The 22,969-nt window shown below is 36.0% G+C and overlaps 2 protein-coding genes across 2 annotated transcripts in view; one reads left to right on the forward strand and one right to left on the reverse strand.

Annotated features, from left to right (window-relative positions):
* Positions 1-257: 257 nt before the first annotated feature.
* FBXO33 (F-box protein 33) overlaps positions 258-22,969 on the reverse strand; it is a gene marked incomplete at both ends in the record, with an annotated part of 29,284 nt that continues 6,572 nt past the window's right edge. The window contains 3 exons of the mRNA XM_079699728.1: positions 258-529; positions 3,039-3,724; positions 4,285-4,395. Coding sequence (XP_079555854.1) covers positions 258-529; positions 3,039-3,724; positions 4,285-4,395 — 1,069 coding nt within the window. The remainder of the gene's footprint in view (positions 530-3,038; positions 3,725-4,284; positions 4,396-22,969) is intronic.
* On the forward strand, positions 1,507-2,398 carry MRPL33 (mitochondrial ribosomal protein L33). The gene is given in 2 exon segments (XM_079699989.1): positions 1,507-1,727; positions 1,730-2,398. Coding segments are annotated over 2 exon segments (195 nt in total). The 5' UTR covers positions 1,507-1,576; the 3' UTR covers positions 1,774-2,398.

Consider the following 22,969-nt stretch of genomic DNA (forward strand, 5'->3'; position numbering starts at 1 on the left):
CAACCTTCGGTTGTATATTCTTAAGGTTTGGTAACAAGTCCATTAACCGTGAAAGCCCTATACATTGTCACTTTGAACTTCTAAACCAATACCTGACTACGTTCTTTGATCAAGAAGTAGAATATACATATATAATTCTATAAAGCTAATACTGATTAAACACAGCACAAAGGGATTAATTCACACTACTGGAAAAAAAAAACATAATAGGACCCTACTTGCATATGTAACCACAGGAATTGTACATTTAAAAAAAGCTAAATGTCTTCGCTGAAGCTTTGCATCTCTCTGTAAAAATGACGATTTGGTTCAGTGAAGACACTGAGTGATTCGATGTCCATGATCGCGTGCCAAGGTTGACCTAGGCCCAGGGATACCTGCTCAATAAGGTTATGTACTGGATCCACATCCTGGTCAGCCAGTTCACCTTGGTCAAAATCAATGCTTTCTTCAGTGACTTCAAGTACTTTTAGATCAGAGCCACGAAGACGAGCAATGGCAATGAGGTTGTGTGCCCACACTGTGTAACCTTAAAAATAAGCAAAAGAGAAGCACTGTCATTTCCATGCATTTTATTTTGTCTGTTTTATAAGTTAGTCTTTTCCACAAATTTGTATCTCACTTAGCACTTTGGGGGTCCTTTGCCTTTGGGGGTCCTTTGCCTTTAAAAATATGCTGAAATTTGAAAGGAAGTATGATTGCTTAGCTCAGGGAAAAAAAGACTAGAAGCTTGATACTGTCTCCAAGAATATTACTGTGACTGATGAACAAATAGATGCTGTAATCGTATTCTGATATCATTTCAGTTAGTAAAACTGAAGACATTTAAAGTTTAAAGTATCATTTTATAGCTTTTGACATCAGGATCGTAGCAAAAAACAAAGTTTTATTTCATATGTGTGTATCTATTAACAATACATAGGGGACTTCTCTGGTGGCGTAGTGGTTGAGAATCCGCCTGCCAAGGCAGGGGACATGGGTTGAAGCCCTGGTCCAGGAGGATCCCAAATGCCACAGAGCAACTAAGCCCGTGCACCACAACTACTGAGCCTGTGCTCTAGAGCCTGCAAGCCACAACTACTGAGCCCACGAGGCACAGCTACTGAGCCCGCGTGCCTAGAGCCCGTGCTCAGCAACAAGAGAAGCCACTGCAATGAGAAGACCGTGCACCGCAACGAAGAGTAGCCCCTGCTCGCTACAACTAGAGAAAGCCCACGCACAGCAACGAAGACCCAATGCAGCCAAAAATAAATAAATAAAATAAATAAAAATTAAAAAAACAAAAGAATACATAGTAAACTGGTATTTTTCATTAGTAAAAGTCATCTTCTATGGTGCTTCACAGTCCAAAGTTATAAAGTGATACTTTAAAGATAAATTGTTAATTGTCAGTAGCAAATATGTAAAGTATAAAACAGTTATGGGAATGATAGGTACTAACTTTAGAATAGTGGTTACCTCTGGAAAGGAATAAAGTTGAATAGATGGAGGAGCTTTAGCTGTAGCTAACATTTTACTTCTTAATAAAAGAAAAAAGCTTTAGGAATTTGGACCTGTTACTGAGGCTGCTGTCGCCATGTTCCTATCCGTGGTCACCTTTGCCAAGACCAAGTCAAAAACAATTCTGGTGAAAATGTTGAGCCAAGCTGGAACAGGTTTTTCCTTCAACACTAAGAGAAGCCGACTGCAGGAGAAACTGACTCTCTTGAATTATGATCCAGTAGTGAAAAAAAAGTCCTCTTTGTGGAACAGAAAAAAATATGCTCCCTCTAAACAATGGATTGAAAATGAATTTGATTTATAAATGAGAAGACTGAGGGCGGGATACTGATTCAGAAATTCTGCAGCGTATAAACAGGAAATGGTATGGAATCACTGCCTCCTGTGATTTGAAGGCCATTGTGAAGGAAAACAATGCAGTGAAAGAAAAAGAAAGTTCTTCATATTAGGACATATATCATTGCATCACATTTATTTATCTTTCTGGATATTTTTATAGCCCTTAATAAAACTATTAAAATAGCCTGTAAAAAAAAAAAAGAAAAAAAGAAAAAAGCTTTAGGGAATTCTCTGGTGGTGCAGTGGTTAGGACTTGGCACTTTCACTGCCAGAGTCCGGGTTCAATCCCTGGTTGGGGAACTAAGATCCCGCAAGCCTCGTGGCGCAGCCAAAAAAAAAAAAAGTTTAAATAAAAAGACTGGCTTAAATTAATTTTAAATAACCTGCCATTTCTTCATCCTATAAAAAAAATCCTAATTTATTTATTACCTTCAATACTGATCTATTCTTTGCTATTACCTCTGATGACTGGCCAAATTATAAAGCAAAACTTGAAAAGCAAGATTTTTCCCGCTCAAATGCAGCTAAAAGATTAATTCAAAAATAATGAAACAGAGATAATAAAGTATGTTTAAGATGTTCACAGAGACTTCCTATTTTGTATTCTGTAAATGTCATAAGTTACAGAAAGGAAGTAATATGTTCTTCTAACTTTTAAGAAGAGGAATGCTCTCCAAATGAAAACAGTTCACAGTAAGATGACAGGCCTGCCAGTAAGAAAAGAACATATCCCAGCCAAGAGAACCATCATTTAAAAAATACTGTACAAATTAACATGTTGATACCTAGAATCTAGAAGATAAGGCAGTGAGCATGAAAGAAATCATACTTTCTTCTTCCTTCTGTGTTATATTTTTAAGAACTCTTATGATTAGAGAAAGAAATATATCTACTGCAGGTGGATATGTATGTATATTTTCTTAGATAATTTCAAATTCCATTTTTGTAAATACCATCAATCACATGGTAAAAGAAAAAAGTAACATGAGAGCTGGAACAAAACACTACACTTAGGGTAAAATATGACTTTCCACTTGTAAAAGTGGTATATCTTATACACGTTAAAAAGTATAAAAATCTGTATATCAACTTGTTAATAAGAGTTCTTGACAGTATAATGCCAGTGCTATCTTTTTACTGGTATAAAATGTTTTAGGTGTAATATCAATATCAAATTATAATGAACAAAAATCACCTACCATGAATTGCCAGAAGAGAGAGCTTTGTGCACCTCCATGCTAATAAAACCAACGGATCTTCATTTCGGTTGTCACTAAGATCTGGAAAACCAGACGTGTCAATCACATCATTCATTAATATAAAATGAGTGAGGAACTTGTCATACTGCCTAGATATAAGATCAACGATAGCTCCTGAAACACAAGTGATGTAGCTGTCAAAATGAATCCTCTCTAGTGGTATACTGGGTTTCAGAATCTTTAACATATCTTCACTCTTGATATCAAAAGCCATTATATAGACCCGGAGGTTGGTGCTCTTTCTTGACAAGGCTTTCCAGTGCTCATCATTTGGCATGTTGTCCAGAGACTTGTGCATCACGGAAACATTGTGGACCAGGAGAGAAAGTCGCTGCAAAGGCACATGGTTGTTATCGGTTAAGACTCTTGCCATATCAGCTGTAAAGTCACAGAAATCCAGGGCAAGTGAGCGTAGATTCACGAATTGCTCCAGTTCTACTGCGGTGATAAGGGTGCTGTTACCAGGAATATTGTTGTCCAGTAAACTCAGGTGCTCCATGGTGTTGGCAATAGAGTTTGAGAGAGATGACAGTGATGTTGGGGTTACTATTTCCAGCATAAACCCACAAGACAGCCACTTCAGTTGCCTACTATTACTAAGTATTTCTTCAAACAGCTGCTGAATTCTGTAAGGAAAACACATGCCACACGATCCTGTTAAGACTTAGCTCTAATCTTTAACACTGATTTTTTTTTAACACTGGTTTTTGAAAATAGGGAATTAAATGGCATACAATGTTGAGATCCATTTCCTCTCATTAGTTAATTTCTGTTCAACCCACAAGTAATATTATCATTAAAATTCACATAAAAATATAATGAATAAGAAGTATTAAACAAATAGATATATTAAACATATAGAAATATGTTCTTCAAGTAAAGGAGCATTTTACACCAGTATGGCAGAAAAGACTGATGATTTACAATTTGTTATAGCAAAGACAAGTAGAGTAATAACAGTCTTAAATAGCAATAATTCCCAGTAAATTCTTTGATGTGTCTGAAAGATTTATGACATGGAATGGCATGTATTGATCACTGGATTTCATAGTTTCATACACTTCCAGGGTAGATGTTCTTTTCAGAAACAAGTATCATTACTCTTCTCATTGTATCTTCTAATTTTTCAGAAAAAACCTGAAATTGTTATTAATATGAGTCCCTTTCCACTAACTATATAACTTACTGTTTAATTTTTTTGCCATCAGGGTCCACCTTGCTGAGGTATGTATTTGACAAACTTCCTTGCTGCTGTAGAACGCTTATGTCTCCAAAAAGGCTAAACTTCTGGAGGTTCCTACAAGAAAAGTAATTTAAAGTAATTTTCTAAATAATTAACATAAAAATATAAATGTTAAAAATAAAAATATGCAGAAGGGATATTCTAGAGATGTTTCTATCTTATAACTTAGAATCCAATATTCTAGAGATGTTTCTATCTTATAATTTAGAATCCAATTAAGTACTTTCAGATTGCTTTTAACATACAATGAAAAGCAATGTGATACAAGAGAAACAGCATAAGCTTTAAAGAATGAGGCATAACAATTAGTTCAGAAACTCAATGTTTTAGTGACCAGGGAAAAGTCTTCTTAGAGTCTCTGGGATTCAATTCTTTATCAGTAATAATACTAGCTACCTTAAAGGTTTAGGGACGAGTAAATAACAAAATGACACATGAAAGAACTATTTAAGCTCTAAGTTTTATATATATGTTAACTGTAATATAAAATTTCCCCAAATCAGTTAACTTAGTGTGTTGAATGCTCAAGGGTGGGGCACTGCCCCGGAGATATCGTCTCAGTAAGAAATATTCTTTAACTAAAATCGAGAGACCCTTCCCCAGTTTTATGACCAAATGTATAGCTTATCAAAAAAATAAAAATAAAAATCTTTCAATTTTAGTAACTTTTAGCTACAAAACATATTTTTCTAACAGTAAAATTCTAAATAAAGTAGGAGAAAGTTGATTACAGGATAAAGATTAAAAATTCCTAAATGCTACTAATTAATGGTTAAACAACAAAAATTCAACTGAGTAAATTTAAAGATCAAATTGGTTATTAAAAGATTCATGAATCGGACAGCATCCTATGTAGCAAATAGAAAGGAGCTCTGCAGAGCTGTAGAAAAGGAAAGGCTTTTAAAGGTGGAAAAGGGGCAGAAAAAGTAAATTATTAGCAAATAATGCACGGTTGCAGGCAATGGTCACCCTCCTAAAGGGAACTGAAGGGCCTATAGGGCAGATTACTAATGCTGACCAGGTTGACTGATTACATTCCTGGGGTAGACTGAAACTGCAATTGCGCTAGGTATTAAGTCTTAGTTTGGTGACACAGAGTTTAGTATAAGTGACTCCATTTTGGGTCTGCTGTTTCCTTTTTAACATAACCACTAGAGATTACATCTGTAACACAGAAGTTTGGGATAATTTTAATAAGAAATGTGTAATCACAGGAGTGACAAAAGAAGATTTAAGTAAACGAAAGATAACACCTCTTGATAGTATGTCACATTTTCCCAAATTAATAGCCTTAGTTTCACTAAAAAACCTGATGATTCTAAAACTTAGCTTGAAGAATAATCATTAATTCATTTATTCATTCAACCAAGTTTTCTCTGAGGGCCTACTAAATACCAGGCACTGTGTGCTCCATCAGAGACATGACAGGGATCAAGCGCTGTGAAGGACAAGCACATGGTGTCATATCTTAATGGGGGTATCTGACACTGTGTAAGTCAGAAAAGGCTTCCCTAAATAAACTGATGAAAAACGGGACCTGAAGGAAATGTGGGAGCTAACCAGGAGAAGGAGCATGGAGACGCTGTTGTAGGGAAAAGGAAAAGCATATGCAGAGTCCCTGAAGTTGAAAGGAACAAAGTGAGCTTGAGGCACTCAAGAAAAGGAATCTAGAATACAGAGAGCATGAACGTAAAGTGAAATGAGGTTGTAGAGGTAGACTGAGTTATATGCTAAATAAAAATTTCTGGTTTTTGCCTTCAAAATAATGAGATGCCCCCAAATAATTTTAAGCAGGAAATAATAATGATTAAATTTGTGTCTGGAAAATATTGCTGTAGCATTGGTATTGCCTGGCAGGAGGCAGAGTCTAAGTGGGGAGACTGGTTAAGAGAGTATTTTAGTAATAGAGTTAAAAAAATGGTATCTTGAACTGGATTTTTAGTGGTAGAGGTGAAGGAAAAAGGACAGTCTCAAAACTATATTTAGTTACTAAAATGGACAGGAAAAGGTCCTGGATTAGCTATAAAGGGGTGAGAGAGAGAGAAGTCAAGAATAACTCCTAAATTTTTGAGGTTGTGGAACTGTATAGCTGGTAGAGCTTTTCATTCAGACAAGGATTCATAGAAATGAATCAGAAATTAATTAGGGTTTTGGGGGGCTTACGGAGTGGAGGTGAGGTGGTAGAATAGTTAGATTATGAGCTCTATTTTGCACATGTTGAGCTTGAGTGCCTTTAAGATAGTCAAGTTAAGATGTCAAGTAGGCTATTCCAGTTCTAGAGCTGAGCAGTTATCTGGATGATAATTGAAGTCATGGATGGGGGGAATGGGGCTTGGGAAAAGAGCATAAATGAGAAGAAAAGCAGGCAAAAATTTAAGTTATGAGGAATTCCAATAATTAGAGAAGGATGAGGCTCAAAAGAAGAGGTCAGAAGTTGGAGAAAAGCCAGAAATATGGAAGTCACAGAAACCAAGGGATAAGTGTTTTACAGAGAATAAAGTGATCAACAGCAGAATCATGAGGTCTCATAAGATGAGGACTAGACATGTCCCTTTGGCTTAGCAACATGGTGATCAGAATGGAAGTTGTTTTGTACAGTGTGATGAGAAGAGATCAGATTGGATGTTTAGAAATAGAGATAGTGGATACAAATATTTAAAAAAATATGCTGTGAAAAGGAGTAACAGAAGGGACTAGAGAATACATAAAAGCCTCCAGATAAGAGGCAAAGGTAGAGGAGAATGGATGTGGCTCTTGATTAGCAAGATAAGGAAGGATGAAGGACTTTCATACCAGATAGTGAAGCGTATTATGTGGCCAACAATAGCAAAATCAGTATTGGTATTTGCTATATATATAATTATGACTGCTTTTAAAGTATTTTCCCTTTTACCCTTTCTTTATTCTGAAGTTGCCACCACATCCATGAATTATAAAGAGATTGATTTGCTTCTCAGAGCAGATGTTGATAACCCCTTCTAGAAAGGAAAATTTAAGACCTTGTATCTAAAAGAATATTTATTTTTGGAGAACAAGTTTTTATATAATGTAGAAAATAAAGATATCACATTCGATTTCTAATAATATTCAGAGAGTCCTAAACAAGTCACACAATCTTAGTATTTTTCTCCTTCCAACCCAGTTTCCATTAATTATCACTGTATAACCATAACACTGTCCTTTGTGGTATTAAAACATGTGTGAGAAGCTTTTCTTCCACAAAGGATTAAACAGCTACAAGAACTGCCTTCCCACTGTAAACAACAAGAAAAGTGGACAAAATATGTGAGACAACTGTTTTCACATACTGGACAATAAACAGTATGGGACTGTGATCACTGAAGGATTGAATAAAATGAGATGAGCACTATGACTGCCTCAGATAATGGCCTGGAAAGGGTTTCCAAGCTGCTAGCTGTGCCTCTGTCATATATGGCCTTTATTGTGTTGAGGTATGTTCCCTCTATGCCCACTTTCTGGAGAGTTTTTTTTTTTTTCCATAAATGAATGTTGAATTTTATCAAAACCTTTTCCTGCATCTATTGAGACGATCATATGGTTTTTATTCTTCAATTTGTTAATGTGGTGTATGACACCGACTGATTTGTGGATATTGAAAAATCCTTGCATCCCTGGGACAAATCCCACTTGATCATGGTGTATGATACTTTTAATGTATTGCTGGAGTTATTTTGCTAGTGTTTTGTTGAGGATTTCTGCATCTATGTTCATCAGTGATATTGGCCTGTAGTTCTCTTTTCTTGTGTGATACCTTTGTCTGATTTTGGTATTATGGTGATGATGGCCTCATAGAATAAGTTTGGAAGAGTTCCTTCCTCTGCAATTTTTTGTAATAGTTTCAGAGGATAGGTGTTAACTCTTCTCTAAATGTTTGGTAGAATTCACTTGTGAGGCCATCTGGTCCTGGACTTTTGCTTGTTGAGGGTCTTTAAATTACTGAATCAGTTTCAATACCGGTAATTGGTCTGTTCATATCTTCTATTTCTTCCTGGTTCAGCTGGGAGATTGTACCTTTCTAAGAATTAATGAATTCAGTAAAGTTGTACAATACAAAATTAATATACAGAAATCTGATACATTTCTATATACTAACAATGAAATAGCAGAAAGAGAAATTAAGGAAACAATCCCATTTACCATCACATGAAAAAAAATAAAATACTTAGGAATAAACCTACTGAAGGAGTCAAAAGGCCTGTACTCCGAAAACTATAAAGAGCTGTTGAAAGAAACTGAAGATGACACAAACAGATGGAAAGATATACTGTGTCCTTGGATTGGAAGAATTAACATCGTTAAAATGATCATATTACCCAAGGCAATCTATAGATTCAATGCAATCTGTGTCAAACTACTCATGACATTTTTCACAGAACTAGAACAAAAAATTTTTAAATTTGTATGGAAACACAAAAGACCCTGAATAGCCAAAGCAATCTTGAGGAAGAACATGGCTGGAGGAATCAGGCTCCCTGACTTCAGACTATACTACAAAGCTGCAGTAAACAAAACAGTATGGTGCTGGCACAAAAACAGAAATATAGATCAATGGAACATGACAGACAGTCCAGAGATAAACCCACACCCCTTGGTCACCTAATTGATGACAAAGGAGGCAAGAATATACTGGAGAAAAGACAGTCTTTTGAGTAAGTGGTGCTTGGAAAAATGGACAGCTACATGTAAAAGAATGAAATTAGATCATTCTCTAATACCATATACAAAAATAAACTCAAAATGGATTAAAGACCTACATGTAAGACCGGATACTATAAAACTCTTAGAGGAGAACATAGGCAGAATATGACATAAATTGACATAAATTGCAGCAATATTTTTGACATAAATTGCAGCAATATTTTTTGGATCCATCTCCTAGAATAATGGAAATAAAAACAAAAATAAACAAATGGGACCTAATTAAACTCAAAAGCTTTTGCACAGCAAAAGGAAAGTATAAAAAAATGAAAAGACAACCCACAGAATGGGAGAAAATTTTTGCAAATAATGTGACCCACGAGGGTTTAATTTCCAAAATATGCAAACAGCTCATACAGCTCAATATCAAAAAGGCAACAATCCAATCAAAAAATGGGCAGAAGACCTAAATAGACATTTCTCCAAAGAAGACATACAGATGGCTAAGGGGCACATGAAAAGATGCTCAGCATTGCTAATTATTAGAGAAATGCAAATCAAAACTACAATGAGGTACCACCTCACACCGACCAGAATGGCCATCATTAAAAAATCTACAAATAATAAATTCTGGAGAGGGTGTCAAGAAAAAGGAACCCTCCTACACTGTTGGTGGGAATGTAAATAGGTACAACCACTATGGAGAACAGTATGGAGATTACTTTAAAAAACTAAAAATAGAGCTACCATATGATCCAGCAAAAACCTGGGCATATATCCAGAGAAAAACCTTACTTCGAAAAGATACATGCACCCCAGTGTTCACTGCAGCACTATTTACAATAGCCAAGACATGGGAGGAATCTAAATGTCCACTGACAGATGAATAGATAAAGATGATGTAGTACATATATACAATGGAGTATTACTCAGGCATAAAAAAGGATGAAATAATGCCATTTGCAGCAACATGGATGGACCTAAAGATTATCATACGAAATGAAGTATGATGATATCACTCATATGTGGAATCCAATTAAAAAATGATACAAAAGAACTTATTTACAGAACAGAAACAGACTCAGATTTGAAACCAAACTTATGGTTACCAAAGGGGAAACATCGAGCGGAAGGATAAATTAGGGGCTTGGGATTAACATACACAATTATATATAAAATAGATAACCAATAAAGACCTACTGTATAGTATAGGGGACTCTACTCAATATCCTGTAATAACCTATATAAGTAAAGAAGCTGAAATGAATATATGTATATATATAACTGAATCACTGTGCTGTACAACTGAAATTAACACAGCATTGTGAATCAACTACACTCTGATAAAATTTTTTAAGAAATATAAAAAAATACCCCCCAATATTACATAAATACATCCAAATGATACAAAAACAAGGACTTATAGGCTCTTAAGCTGAAGTCCATCCTAGAAACTGTTGGCAAAACATTGTGTTTATGGGCACTTTCTGGAGAAGGATCACTAGCTTTCATCAGCTCCTCAAAGATTAACCAAAAAAGATCAGGAACCATTGACCTAGGCCTAGAGTCCTACGGGGATGTTAAAAAACACAACAGTAAAACAACAAAAACAACAAAAACTCTAGACTTACATACATGACCTGTCCACACTTAAAATGTAATACTAACCACATTTACGAATGTATACCCCTTCTCACACCTGCCAAGTTCTAAGAGCTACTTCTCTCTGTAAGTTAAGAAAGAACAAGCAGCCATCGGCTAATGACAGAGATTACTATAAAGATTAACACAAAAGTAGTAAAAGGAGAAGCAAAATTTAAGTACATTTATGTTAAGACCAATACCTAATTTATTTTGGGCCTAGAGTGTTGAGTGTTTGTCAGTTTTGTTGGCAAGCCTTCAAATTCTAATAAAAAGACTTTTCTATCAGAAATGCTACTTTTTAATCAACCTAAGTCAAAGCTGTCAAAAACCAAAACCGAAACCAAAACAAAAACCCATAAATTACATGGAGTTTCCCCGTTTCTGGTGAAAGTTAAAATGCTTTACTTTGGAAATTCGTAAAGAACTTTGTCATATATATAGTGTTTAATCATCCTCAAAAAATTCTAGCCCAACCTTTTCTTCACAAAAGTGCTAGACCGTCTGCTCAGTTAACCTCTCAAAGAAAATAAGGTCTCTTAGTCACTTCCCTGCTGGCGCAGTGGTTAAGAGTCCGCCTGCCAATGCAGGGGAAAACGGGTTCAAGCCCTGGTCCAGAAAGATCCCACACGCTGCGGAGCAACTAAGCCTGTGCGCCACAACCACTGAGCCTGCACTCTAGAGGCTGCGAGCCACAACTAGTGAGCCCGCATGCTACAACTACTGAAGCCCGCACGCCTAGAGCCTGTGCTCTGCAAGAAGAGAAGCCACTGCAATCAGAAGCCCACGTACCGCAACAAAGAGTAGCCCCTGCTCACCATAACTAGAGAAAGCCGGTGAGCAGCAACAAAGACCAATAAATAAATAAATAGATAGATAGATAGATAGGCCTCTTAAATTTGGTACTTTTTTTTTTTGGTACTGTTCATACTAGCTCCCAGGGTGATTTCAATTTAGGATTCTCTAAGGATAATTTATATTTCTAGGCTGTATTTTCCTGTAAAACCTACATAAATACCAAGTAAAACTCTAAGCAAATGGGCAAATTTCATTTACTTTGTTGGATTCTTTCACAGATAACCTGGTATAAGATTAATATAATAATGGAAGTCTTAATTGTTTCCTATTTTCTTTTCTTTTAAGATTTTTTTTGAAGTGGACCATTTTTAAAGTCTTTATTGAATTTGTTACAATACTGCTTCTGTTTTATGTTTTGGTTTTTTGGCCGTGAGGCATGTGGGATCTTAGCTCCCCGAGCAGGGATCGAACCCTCACCCCCTGAATTGGAAGGTGAAGTCCTAACCACTGGACCGTCAGGGAAGTCCCCCTATTTTCTATTTTTTCTTTTTTTTTTTTCTTTTCCCCTATTTTCTTTTTAATGAAGAATCTTCTTGCTTCTGAGTCAGAAGCCCTTAGCATATGAAAATAATTATAAATGCAAAGGAATACTGCCGAAATACAGGGTAATTTGTTTCAGATTCAAGTGGGGAAGTGGGTGGAAAGCATATGGAATTTATAAATTTCTTTTGTCTATTAAGAATGCAGGCTAGTTAAATCCTGGTATTTTACAATCCCGTATTTTCTTCAAATAAAACCAAGATAATTCTCATGTCATGGACTAATACACAAAGTTGACTGCGATATAAACAATATCAAGGCTAACCATGCTTTGGTACACTAAGTTTAATTCTCTGAAAACAAACTAGCAGAAGATGCTTTATTGGTCTAATCATCTTTTAGAGAAGAATTTTAAACATACATACACATCTTTTTTTATTTTTAAAGTAATTTTAGATTCATGGCAAAATTGATCAGAAAGTACAGATATCCTATATTTATACCCCCTACTTCCATACACACATAACCTCCCATTATCAACATCCCCCACCAAAGTGGTATATTTGTTACAACTGATGAATTTACATTTAAACATCAATATTATCCAAAGCCCATAGTTCACATTACAGTTCACTCTCCATGCTGTACCTTCTATGAGTTTGGACAAATGCAAAGTGACATGTATACATCACTACAGTATCATTCAGAAAAGCTTCACCACCCTAAAAAATCCTCTGTGCTCCACCTAGTCCTCCCTCTATTCCCTCTAGCCCTTGGCAACTACTGATATTTTTACTGTCTCCATAGTTTTGTCTTTTCCAGAATGTTATATAGTTGGAACCATTCAGTATATATCCTTTTTAGACTGGCTTCTTTCACTTGCTAATATGCATTTAAGTTTCCTCCATGTCTTTTCACGGCTTGATAGGTCATTTTTTTTTTTCTAGTGCTGAATATTATTTCACTGTCTGGACATAGCAGATTATTTATCCATTCACCTACTTAAGGGCATCTTGGATGTTTCCAAGTTTTGCCAATTAGAAACAAAGCTGCTATAAACACCTGTGTGCTGGGTTTTGTGTGGACAAAAAAAGTTTTTATTTTTTTTTATTTTTTAAAATATTTATTTATTTATTTTTGGCTGTGTTGGGTCTTCGTTTCTGTGCCAGGGCTTTCTCTAGTTGTGGCAAGCGGGGGCCACTCTTCATCGCGGTGCGCGGGCCTCTCACTATCGCGGCCTCTCTTGTTGCAGAGCACAGGCTCCAGACGCGCAGGCTCAGTAGTTGTGGCTCATGGGCCCAGTTGTTCCACGGCATGTGGGATCTTCCCAGACCAGGGCTCGAACCCGTGTCCCCTGCATAGGCAGGCAGACTCTCAACCACTGTGCCACCAGGGAAGCCCCCAAAAAAGTTTTTAATTCCTTTGGGTAGGATCATGATTTTTGGATCATATGGTAGGAGGAGAATTAGTGGTGTAAGAAACTGCCAAACTGTCTTTCAAAGTGGCTGTACCATTTTGCATTCCCACAAACAGTGAATGAGAGTTCCTGTTGCTCCACATCCTCATCAGCATTTGGTGTTGTCAGTGTTCTGGATTTTGGTCATTCTAATAGGTGTGTAGTGGCGTCTCGTTGTTTTAATTTGACATATGACGTGGAGCACCTTTTCACATGCTTATTTGCCAATTATATTTCTTTGATGAGATGTCTATTAAGGTCTTTGGCCCACTTTTTAGTAGGGTTGTTTGCTTTATTATTATTGAACTTTAAGAGCTGTTTGTATATTTTGGACAATAGACCTTTAACAGATGTCTTTTATGAATATTTTCTCCCAGTCTGGGGGTTTTCATTCCATTGACAGTGTCTTTCACGGACTGAAATTTTTAATTTTAATGAAGTCCAGCTTATCAATTCTTTTCATGGATCATCCCTTTGATATTGTATCAAAAAAGTTATCACCAAACCCTAGATCATCTAAGTTTTCTCCTGTTATCTTCTAGGAGTTGTTTTGTGTTTTACACTTAGGTCTGTGATCCTAAGTTGAGCTAATTATTGTGAAACATGTAAAGTCTGTGTCTTGATTCTTTTTTCCCCCCAATGTGAAGGTCCAGTTGTTCCAACACTATTTGTAGAAAAGACTATATTTCTCTATTATATTGCCTTTGCTCCTTTGTCAAAGATGAGTTGACTTTATGTGTGTCTATTTCTGGGCTTTCTATTCTGTTCCACCTATTTATCTAGATTTTCGTCAATTCCACAGTCTTGATTAGTATAGTTTACAGTAAGTCTTCAAGTCAGGTAGCCTTAGTCCTCTGACTTTGTTCTTCTCCTTCAATGTTGTCTTGGCTATTCTAGATCTTTTGCTTCTTCTTATAAACTTTAAAATAAGTTGTCATATATATACACACGTATGTATGTATACAACATATATACAATACCCTTAAAATTTTTTTCTTTACCATGTTACCCAGGAATGAAATTGCTGGATCATATCATAGTTCTATTTTTAATTTTTTGAGGAACCTCCATACTGTTTTCCATAGTGGGCCCATCCCAACAGTGCATGGAGGGTCCCCTTTTCTCCATATCCTTGCCAATACTTGTTATTGTTGCCTTTTTTTTTTTTTTTTTTTTTTTTGCGGTACGCGGGCCTCTCACTGCTGCGGCCTCTCCCGTTGCGGAGCACAGGCTCCGGACGCGCAGGCCCAGCAGCCATGGCTCACGGGCCCAGCCGCTCCGCGGCATGTGGGATCTTCCCGGATTGGGGCATGAACCCGTGTCCCCTGCATCGGCAGGCGGACTCTCAACCACTGCGCCACCAGGGAAGCCCTTGTTGCCTTTTTGATAAGAGCCATTTTGACAAGTGTGAGGTGATATCTCATTGTGGTTTTGATTTGCATTTACCTGATGATTAGTGACGCTGAACATTTTTCATGTACCTGTTGGTCATCTGTACGTCTTCTTTGGAAAAATGTCTGTTCTGCTCCTCTGCCCATTTTATAATTGGGTTGTTTGTTTTTCTGATGTTGAGTTTTATGAATTCTTTGTATATTTTGGATATTAACCACATATGGGATATCTCATTTGTGAATATCTTCTCCTATTTAGTTGGCAGCCTTTTTGTTTTGTTGATAGTTTCCTTCGCTGTGCAAAAGCTTTTTAGTTTGGTGTAGTCCCATTTGTTTATTTCTGCTTTTGTTTCCCTTGCCTGAGGAAACATATGCAAAAAAATATTGCTAAGATTGATATCAAAGAGCATACTGCCTATGTTTTCTTCTAGGCTTTTTATGGTTTCAGGTCTTACATTTAAATCTTTAATCCATTTTCAGTTTACTTTTGTATATGGTTTGAAAAAATAGTTCAGTTTGATTCTTTTGCATGTAGCTGTCCAGTTTTCCCAACACTGAAAAGGCTGTCTTTATATGTCTTCCCATTGTATATTCTTAGCTTCTTTTTGTAGGTTAGTTGATCATATAAGTGTGGGCTCATTTCTGAGCTTTCTGTTTTGTTCCATTGATCTATGTGTCTGCTTCTGTGCCAGCACCATACTGTTTTGAGTACTGTAGCTTTGTAGTATAGTTTGAAATCAAAGAGTGTGATACTTCCAGCTTTGTTCTTCTTTCTCAAGAATGCCTTGGCTATTCGGTGTCTTTGTGTTTCCATACAAATTTTAGAACTATTTATTCTAGTTCTGTGAAAAACGTAATTGGTATTTTGATAACTATTGCACTGAATCTGTAAATTGCTTTGGGTAGCATGGTAACAATACTGATTCTTCCAATCTATGAGCATGGTATATTTTTCTCTTTGTGTCATTTTTCAATGTTTTTCATCAATGTCTTACAGTTTTTGGAATACAGGTCTTTCACCTCCTTAGTTAGATTTATTCCCAGGTATTTCATTTTTTCTGATGTGATGGTAAATGGGACTGTTCTCTTAATTTCACTTTCTGATAGTTCATTGTTGGTATATAAAAAAGTAACATTTCTACAACTTAATTTTGTATCCTGCAACTTTACTGAATTCATTGATGAGTTCTAATAGGTTTTGGTGGTGTCTTTAGGATTTTCTATATATAGTATCATGTCATCTGCAAACAGCGACAGTTTTACTTCTTCTTTTCCAGCTTGGATTCCTTTCATTTCTTTTTCTTGTTTGACTGCTGTGGCTAGGACTTTGACTATTATGCTGAATAAAAGTGGTGAGAGTGGGCATCCTTGTCTTATTCTTGATCTTAGAGGAAATGCTTTCAGCTTTTCACTGTCTGATGATAAGCTGTGGGCTTGTCATATATAGCCTTTATTTTGTTCCTTCTATACCCACTTTGTGGAGAGTTTTTTTACCATAAATGGATGTTAAATTTTGTCAAAAGCATTTTCTGCATCTATTGAGAGGATCACACGATTTTTATTCTTCAATTTGTTAATGCATTGTATCACATTGATTGATATATGGATAATGAACCATTCTTGCATCCCTAGGATAAATCCCACTTGATCATGGTGTATGATCCTTTTAATTATTGTTGAATTCAGTTTGCTAATATTCTGTTGAGGACTTTTGCATCTGTGTTGATGAGTGATCAACAAAGAAATTTGAAAATTACTGTGGCCTGTAATTTTCTTTTCTTGTGGTGTCGTTTTCTGGTTTTGGTATCAGGGTGGTGTCTTTTTCTGACTTTGGTATCAGGATGCTGCTGCCCTCATAGAATGGGTTTGGAAGTGTTCCTTCCTCTGCAATTTTTTGGAACAGTTTGAGAGCATAGGTGTTAACTCTTTTCTAAACATTTGGTAGAATTCACCCGTGAAGCCATCTGGTCCTGGACTTTTCTTTATTGGCTGTTTTTTAAAAAAATGAAATTCAGTTTCATTACTAGTCACTGGTCTGTTCATATTTTCTACTTCTTCCTGGTTCAGTCTTGGGAGAGTGCACATATATAGGAATTTGTCCTTTTCTTCTAGCTTGTCCACTTTGTTGGTGTATAGTTGTTTGTAGTAATCTCTTAGGATCCTTGTATTTCTGTAGTGTTTGGTTGTAACTTCTCCTTTTTCATTTCTGATTTTATTGATTTGGGCCCTCTCTCTTTTTTCTTGCTGAGTCTGGCTAAAGGTTTATCAATTTTATTTATCTTTTCAAAGAACCAGCTCTTAGTTTCATTGATCTTTTATATTGTTTTTTCAGTCTCTATTTCATTTATTTCTGCTCTGACCTTTATTATTTATTTCCTTTTACTGACTTTAGGTTTTGTTTTTTCTTCTTTTTCTAGTTTCTTTGGGTGTAAGTTTAGGTTGTTTGAGATTTTTCTTGATGAGTCTGGCTATAGGTTTATTCAAAACCACACATATATTATTATTCCAATTTTGTAAAAGGATGTTTCACATTTTACTAGAATTACCTCTGGTGAATTTTTACTTTAGATTAGCTTTACATAGCTTTCACCTTCATAAGAGCTTAATTCACATCAAAATCTTTAAAAAAAAATCAATGCCCTGCATGGTAGTAAAATTTAACAAGTTAATATAAGGAGACTGTCTGGAAGATCTCTGTTTTAGTTCCAGGTATACAATACTGAGTTCTTTCCTGCACAATGTCCACAACATGCCTTTGCTCAAAAGGCAGGTAACAAAAACATACTGGGAAAACAGTTCAGTTGGTTAGAAATATTTTCTTTCATCTTAATTCTTCAAATCAACTTAGCTCTGTTCCTATGGTAATATTAATAGGATACAACCTACTTAATAGTCCCTTTGCAAATCCTAAGATGTGCTGTGAAAGAGCACAAAATCATAAAGTGTTTGATAATCAATCTTTCTAATACTATTGCAAACAGAGAATGAATTTCTTCAACCTAATTGCATTCTTCTTTAATCCTATTTTTAAAAGTTATCAGTTCCGGATTCAGAGTGAAGTCAGATTGTTAAGTACTTATAATTTAGAAACTTAGTCTACAGACTGCTCTCCTACTCTTTGCTCATTCACTTGTCAAAATATGTATTGTGTGCCAATTACATGAAAAGTTATTGTGATTAAGTTACAAATGTCTATGAGTTTAGACTCTTGGAGTGGAAATAAAGGTTTTAAAAAGACTAATTTAAAAAAAATTAGGTGAGACTAAAGAATTATCAACAACTTTGTTAAGTGTATTAATACCACTGTGGTTATATATAAAAATGTCCATAATTTTCAGAATTTTATATTGAAGTGTGCAGTGTAAAATGACATCTATATCTTGGATTTCCTTTCAAATACTTCAGTACAGATAAAAGAAAGCAAATGTGGCAAAAATCTTTAAATACTGAATCTGGGTGATAGGTTCACTGTCTAGTTTTTGTGTGTGTTCAAAAATTTCATTAAAAAATTAGAAAAAAAAGGCAGTTATTTCTCTAATTGTGTAAATGGCAAGCTCACTTAACTATTCTGTGTCTCAGTTTCACCATCCTTAAAATAGAGATAATACTGCTGCCTACCTCATATGGTTGTTCAATACTGCTGTTTCTCTGGGAGAACTAGATTAGGATTTTAAGGACCATCAAGAACACATCCACTCAGCTCTCTGCAGTACTGGCAATATGACTGGACCTTACCCAGCCCCATGAACATGGTGGTGACTCTACAACGACTTTGGTATGGAGAAGGTGTGTGGCTTGAGAAGGTGGATCTAAGATACAGAAGATCAAAGTTTGTTGCCTCAGGTGAAGCCTTTCTTCTTTGCCTTGAACCAAAGTTGCTTTTGTGAGGTTTCTAAGAATGAGATTCTTTTTGGAAGTTACCAGCAACATCTGAGTAACAAACCAGGTTAAAAGGTAGCTCAAGTGTGGCCCCTGTTTCCTGCTTTTTCCTTGTCCACTTAAGAGATGTAATAGAAGAGTACACATGATGAGTTTCTGGATAGAAAAACAGATTTACCTGACCTAGCATTAACAGTGATAAGACCAGTGATTTGGGACAAAGGAAGGGAAGAAGCCTTGTGCAGAGTACCACTTGCTTATTCTTTTCCACTTAGTCCTACCATCTTGAACCCACAGCTCATATGTGGGCCAGACTTAGGCAAATTCCAAGGAGTAATGGGTTCACATGAAGCAGGAAAGTGAGGGAGGAGAAGAGGAGAAAAAAAAAAAATCCAAATGACTGAAGTAAGGAAGGCCAAGAAGTTTCTGGGGAAATTCAACCAACTGATTCTAATTTACTAAGGCCTATATGAACCGGGACCTGCTTGAAAGTATTTGGTGGTAAAGGAGCTAAATATCAAAGATAAGCCATGCTTTCAGAAAATAAACTGTGTCCAAAGCCTAGGTATTTCCTTTTTTTTCTTTTTTTCTTTTTTTTTTTAAACACAAAAGGAAAACAAAATGAATAAAAACAGCCAAAGGAAATATCCTTATAGCTATATTTAGGGAGTAGCAATTAAAAGAGCACTGTAATGTTAGCTGAACAATTGTATCTAATTTTTCATACTTACATTCTGCTTCTAGAAGGCCTCCAGATAAAAATAAATACAGAATCAGACTACTTATCACTTCCACTGCTCCCACCCTGGTCCATGCCACCATCATGTCTTGTCTGGGTTACTGCAATAGCCTCATAACCAGCTCATTGCTTCTACCCTTGTCCTGCTACAAACTATTCCCAAAAAAGCAGCTAGAATATTCCTTTTGAACTATTAGATCATGTCACTCCTTGTCGCAAAGCCCTTTCATGGCTCCTCATGTCAGTTAGAGTCAAAGTCTTTATAAAGCCCAATAAAGGCCTACTGATTTCCATATCACCTCTCCCTCTTACTTGGCTGACTTTTCTACATCTCATTGGTTCTATGCTGTTTTACTTAACCATGCCAGTCATAGTCCCACTGCAGAGCCACTCCTCCACTTACTGCTACTTCTCCCAGGAATCACTTTCCAGAGAGAGAGACACACATGGCTTAGTCCCTCCCTTCCTTCAAATACTACTTCAGCAGTTAAGAACTTCCTTAAATTCCCCATTTTACACAGCAACACTCCTTCCCACCTCCACCATTCCCATCTCCCTTCACTGGTTCAGTTTGTGTCATAGCATGTATTACCAACTGTAATACTATATATTTTATTTATTTGTCTTGTTTTTCCACTAGAATAAACTCAATGATGGCACAGCTTTTTAATTAATGCTGTATCCCCAGTCACTAGAACAAGGCCTGGCATTCAATAAATATGTTGAATAGTTTATTTACCTTAATTCATGACAAAAACTAGGGGCTTTTTATCTATACCTCACACATCACGGATTTATAGTGTAGATCAGTTTTCAGGTACATTATACACTAGGAATACCTCTAAAATAACATATTTGCTCAGAGAAGTGAAAATTCTCTTCCCAAGACCTGTGATTTGCACTTATCTTTTCAACCATAGTTTTTATACACATAGTATATTAATATACATACTTAAGTTGTACAAAAAACATACAACTTAAAAAACTGGACAACCTAGAAGAAATGGGTAAGTTTCTAGAAACACAGAGCCCACCAAAATTGAGCCAAGAAGAAACATAATTTGAACAGACTGATCACTAAAGGTGAACACAGAACCTGTAATAATAAAAAAAAAACTCCCTGCAAACAAAAGTCCAGGACCAGACAGCTTCACTGGAGAATTCTACCAAACATACAAATAAGAACTTATACCTGTCCTTCTCATACTATGTCACAAGATTGAAGAGGAGGGAACACTCCCAAGTTCATTCTGTGAAGCCACCATCACCCTGATACCAAAAGCAAACAAAGACACTACTAAAAAAGATTACAGGCCAGTATCTTTGATGAATATAGATGCAAAAATTCTCAAAAAAAATCAGCAAACCAAATCCAACAACACATATAAAGGATCATACACCATGATCAAGTTGGATTCATTCCAGGGTCACAAGGATGGTTCAATGTATGTACATCTATCAACGTGATACACCGCATTAGCAAAAGGAAAGACCAAAACTACATGATCATCTCAATAGATGCAGAAAAAGCATTTGACAAAATTCAACACACATTCATGATAAAAACTCTCACCAAAATGGGTATACAGGGAACTTATCTCAACATAATAAACGCCATTTACAACAAACTCACAGCCAACATAATACTCGACAGTGAAAAACTGAAAGCCTTTCCACTAAATTCAAGAATAAGACAAGGATGCCCACTCTCACCATTTCTATTTAATACTGTACTAGAAGTCTTAGTGACAGAAGTCAGACAGGAAAAAGAAACAAAAGGTATCCAAATTGGAAGAGAAGAGGTAAAACTGTCACTATTTGCAGGTGATAAGATACTCTACATAGAGAACCCTAAAGTCTCCATACAAGAAATATTAGAATAAGTGAATTCATCAAGGTAGCAGGATACAAGATTAATTTACAGAAATCTGTTGCATTCCTTTACACAAACAATGAAATATCAGAAAAAGTAAAAAAAATCCCATTTAAAATTGTGACAAAAAAAATCTAGGAATAAGCCTAATCAAGGAGGTGAAAGACTTATACACTGAAAACTACAAAACACTGATAAAGGAAACTGAAGTTGCTTAAAAGAAATGGAAAGGTATCTCATGCTCTTGGGTTGGAAGACTTAATATTGTTAAAATGGCCACACTATCCAAAGCAATCTACAGATTTAATGTGATTCCTATCAAAATACCCATTACATTTTTCACAGAACTAGAACAAATAATCCTAAAATTTTTATGGAACTACAGAAGACGCAGAATTGCCAAAGCAATCCTGAGGAAATAGAACAAAGCTGGAGGGATAACCCTTCTAGACTTCAGACAATACCACAAAGCTACAGTAATCAAAACACAATGGTAGTGACACAAAAACAGACATATAGACCAATGGAACAGAAAAGAGAGCCCAGAAATAAACCCACGCACCTATGGTCAATTAATCTACAACAAAGAAGGCAAGAATATACAGTGGAGAAAAGATAGACTCTTCAACAAGTGGTGTTGGGAAAGCTGGACAGCTACATGTAAATCAATGAAGTTAGAAAACTCCCTCACACCATACACAAAAATAAACTCAAAATGGTTTAAAGACATTAGTATAAGACATGACACCATATAACTCTTAGAAGAGAACATAGGCAAGATATTCTTGGACATAAACTGTGGCAAAATATTCTTGGACGTTAACTGTAGCAATATTTTCTCAGATCAGTCTCCCAAGGCAAAGAAATAAAAGCGAAAATAAACAAATGGGACCTAATCAAACTTAAAAGCATTTGCACAGCAAAGGAAACCATCAACAAAACCAAAAGACAACCTGTAGAATGGGAGAAAATATTTGTAAATGATGTGACTGACAAGGGGTTAATCTCCAAAGTATACAAACAGCTCATACAACTCAATATCAAAAAAAACCAAACAACCCAATAAAAAAATGGGCAGAAGACCTAAACAGACAGTTCGGTAGAGGTCTTCTTAGACCTAAGAAGACATTCAGATGGCCAAGAGGCACATGAAAAGATGTTCAACATCACAAATTATTAGGGAAATGCAAATCAAAACTACAATGAGATACCACCTCACACCAGTCAGAATGGCCATCATCAAAAAATCTACAAACGATAAATGCTGGAGAGGGCATGGAGAAAAGGGAACCCTCCTGCACTGTTGGTGGGAATGTAAATTGGTACAGCCACTATGGAGAACAGTATGGGAGGGTCCTTAGAAAACTAAAAATAGATCTACCATATGATCCAGCAATCTCACTCTTAGGCATATGTCTGGAAAAGTGAAAACTCCAATTTGAAAAGATACAAGTACCCCAATGTTCATAGCAGCACTATTTATAAAAGCCAAGACATTGGAAACAACCCAAGGGCCCATCAACAGATGACTGGTTTAAGAAGATGTGGCATACATACACAATGGAATATTACTCATCCATAGAAAAGAATGAAATATTGCCATTTGCAGCAACATGGATGGACCTAGAGAATATCATGCTAAGTAATTCAGA

This window comes from Hyperoodon ampullatus (genome assembly GCF_949752795.1).
Source record: "Hyperoodon ampullatus genome assembly, chromosome: 3".
Classification (NCBI taxonomy): domain Eukaryota; kingdom Metazoa; phylum Chordata; class Mammalia; order Artiodactyla; family Ziphiidae; genus Hyperoodon; species Hyperoodon ampullatus.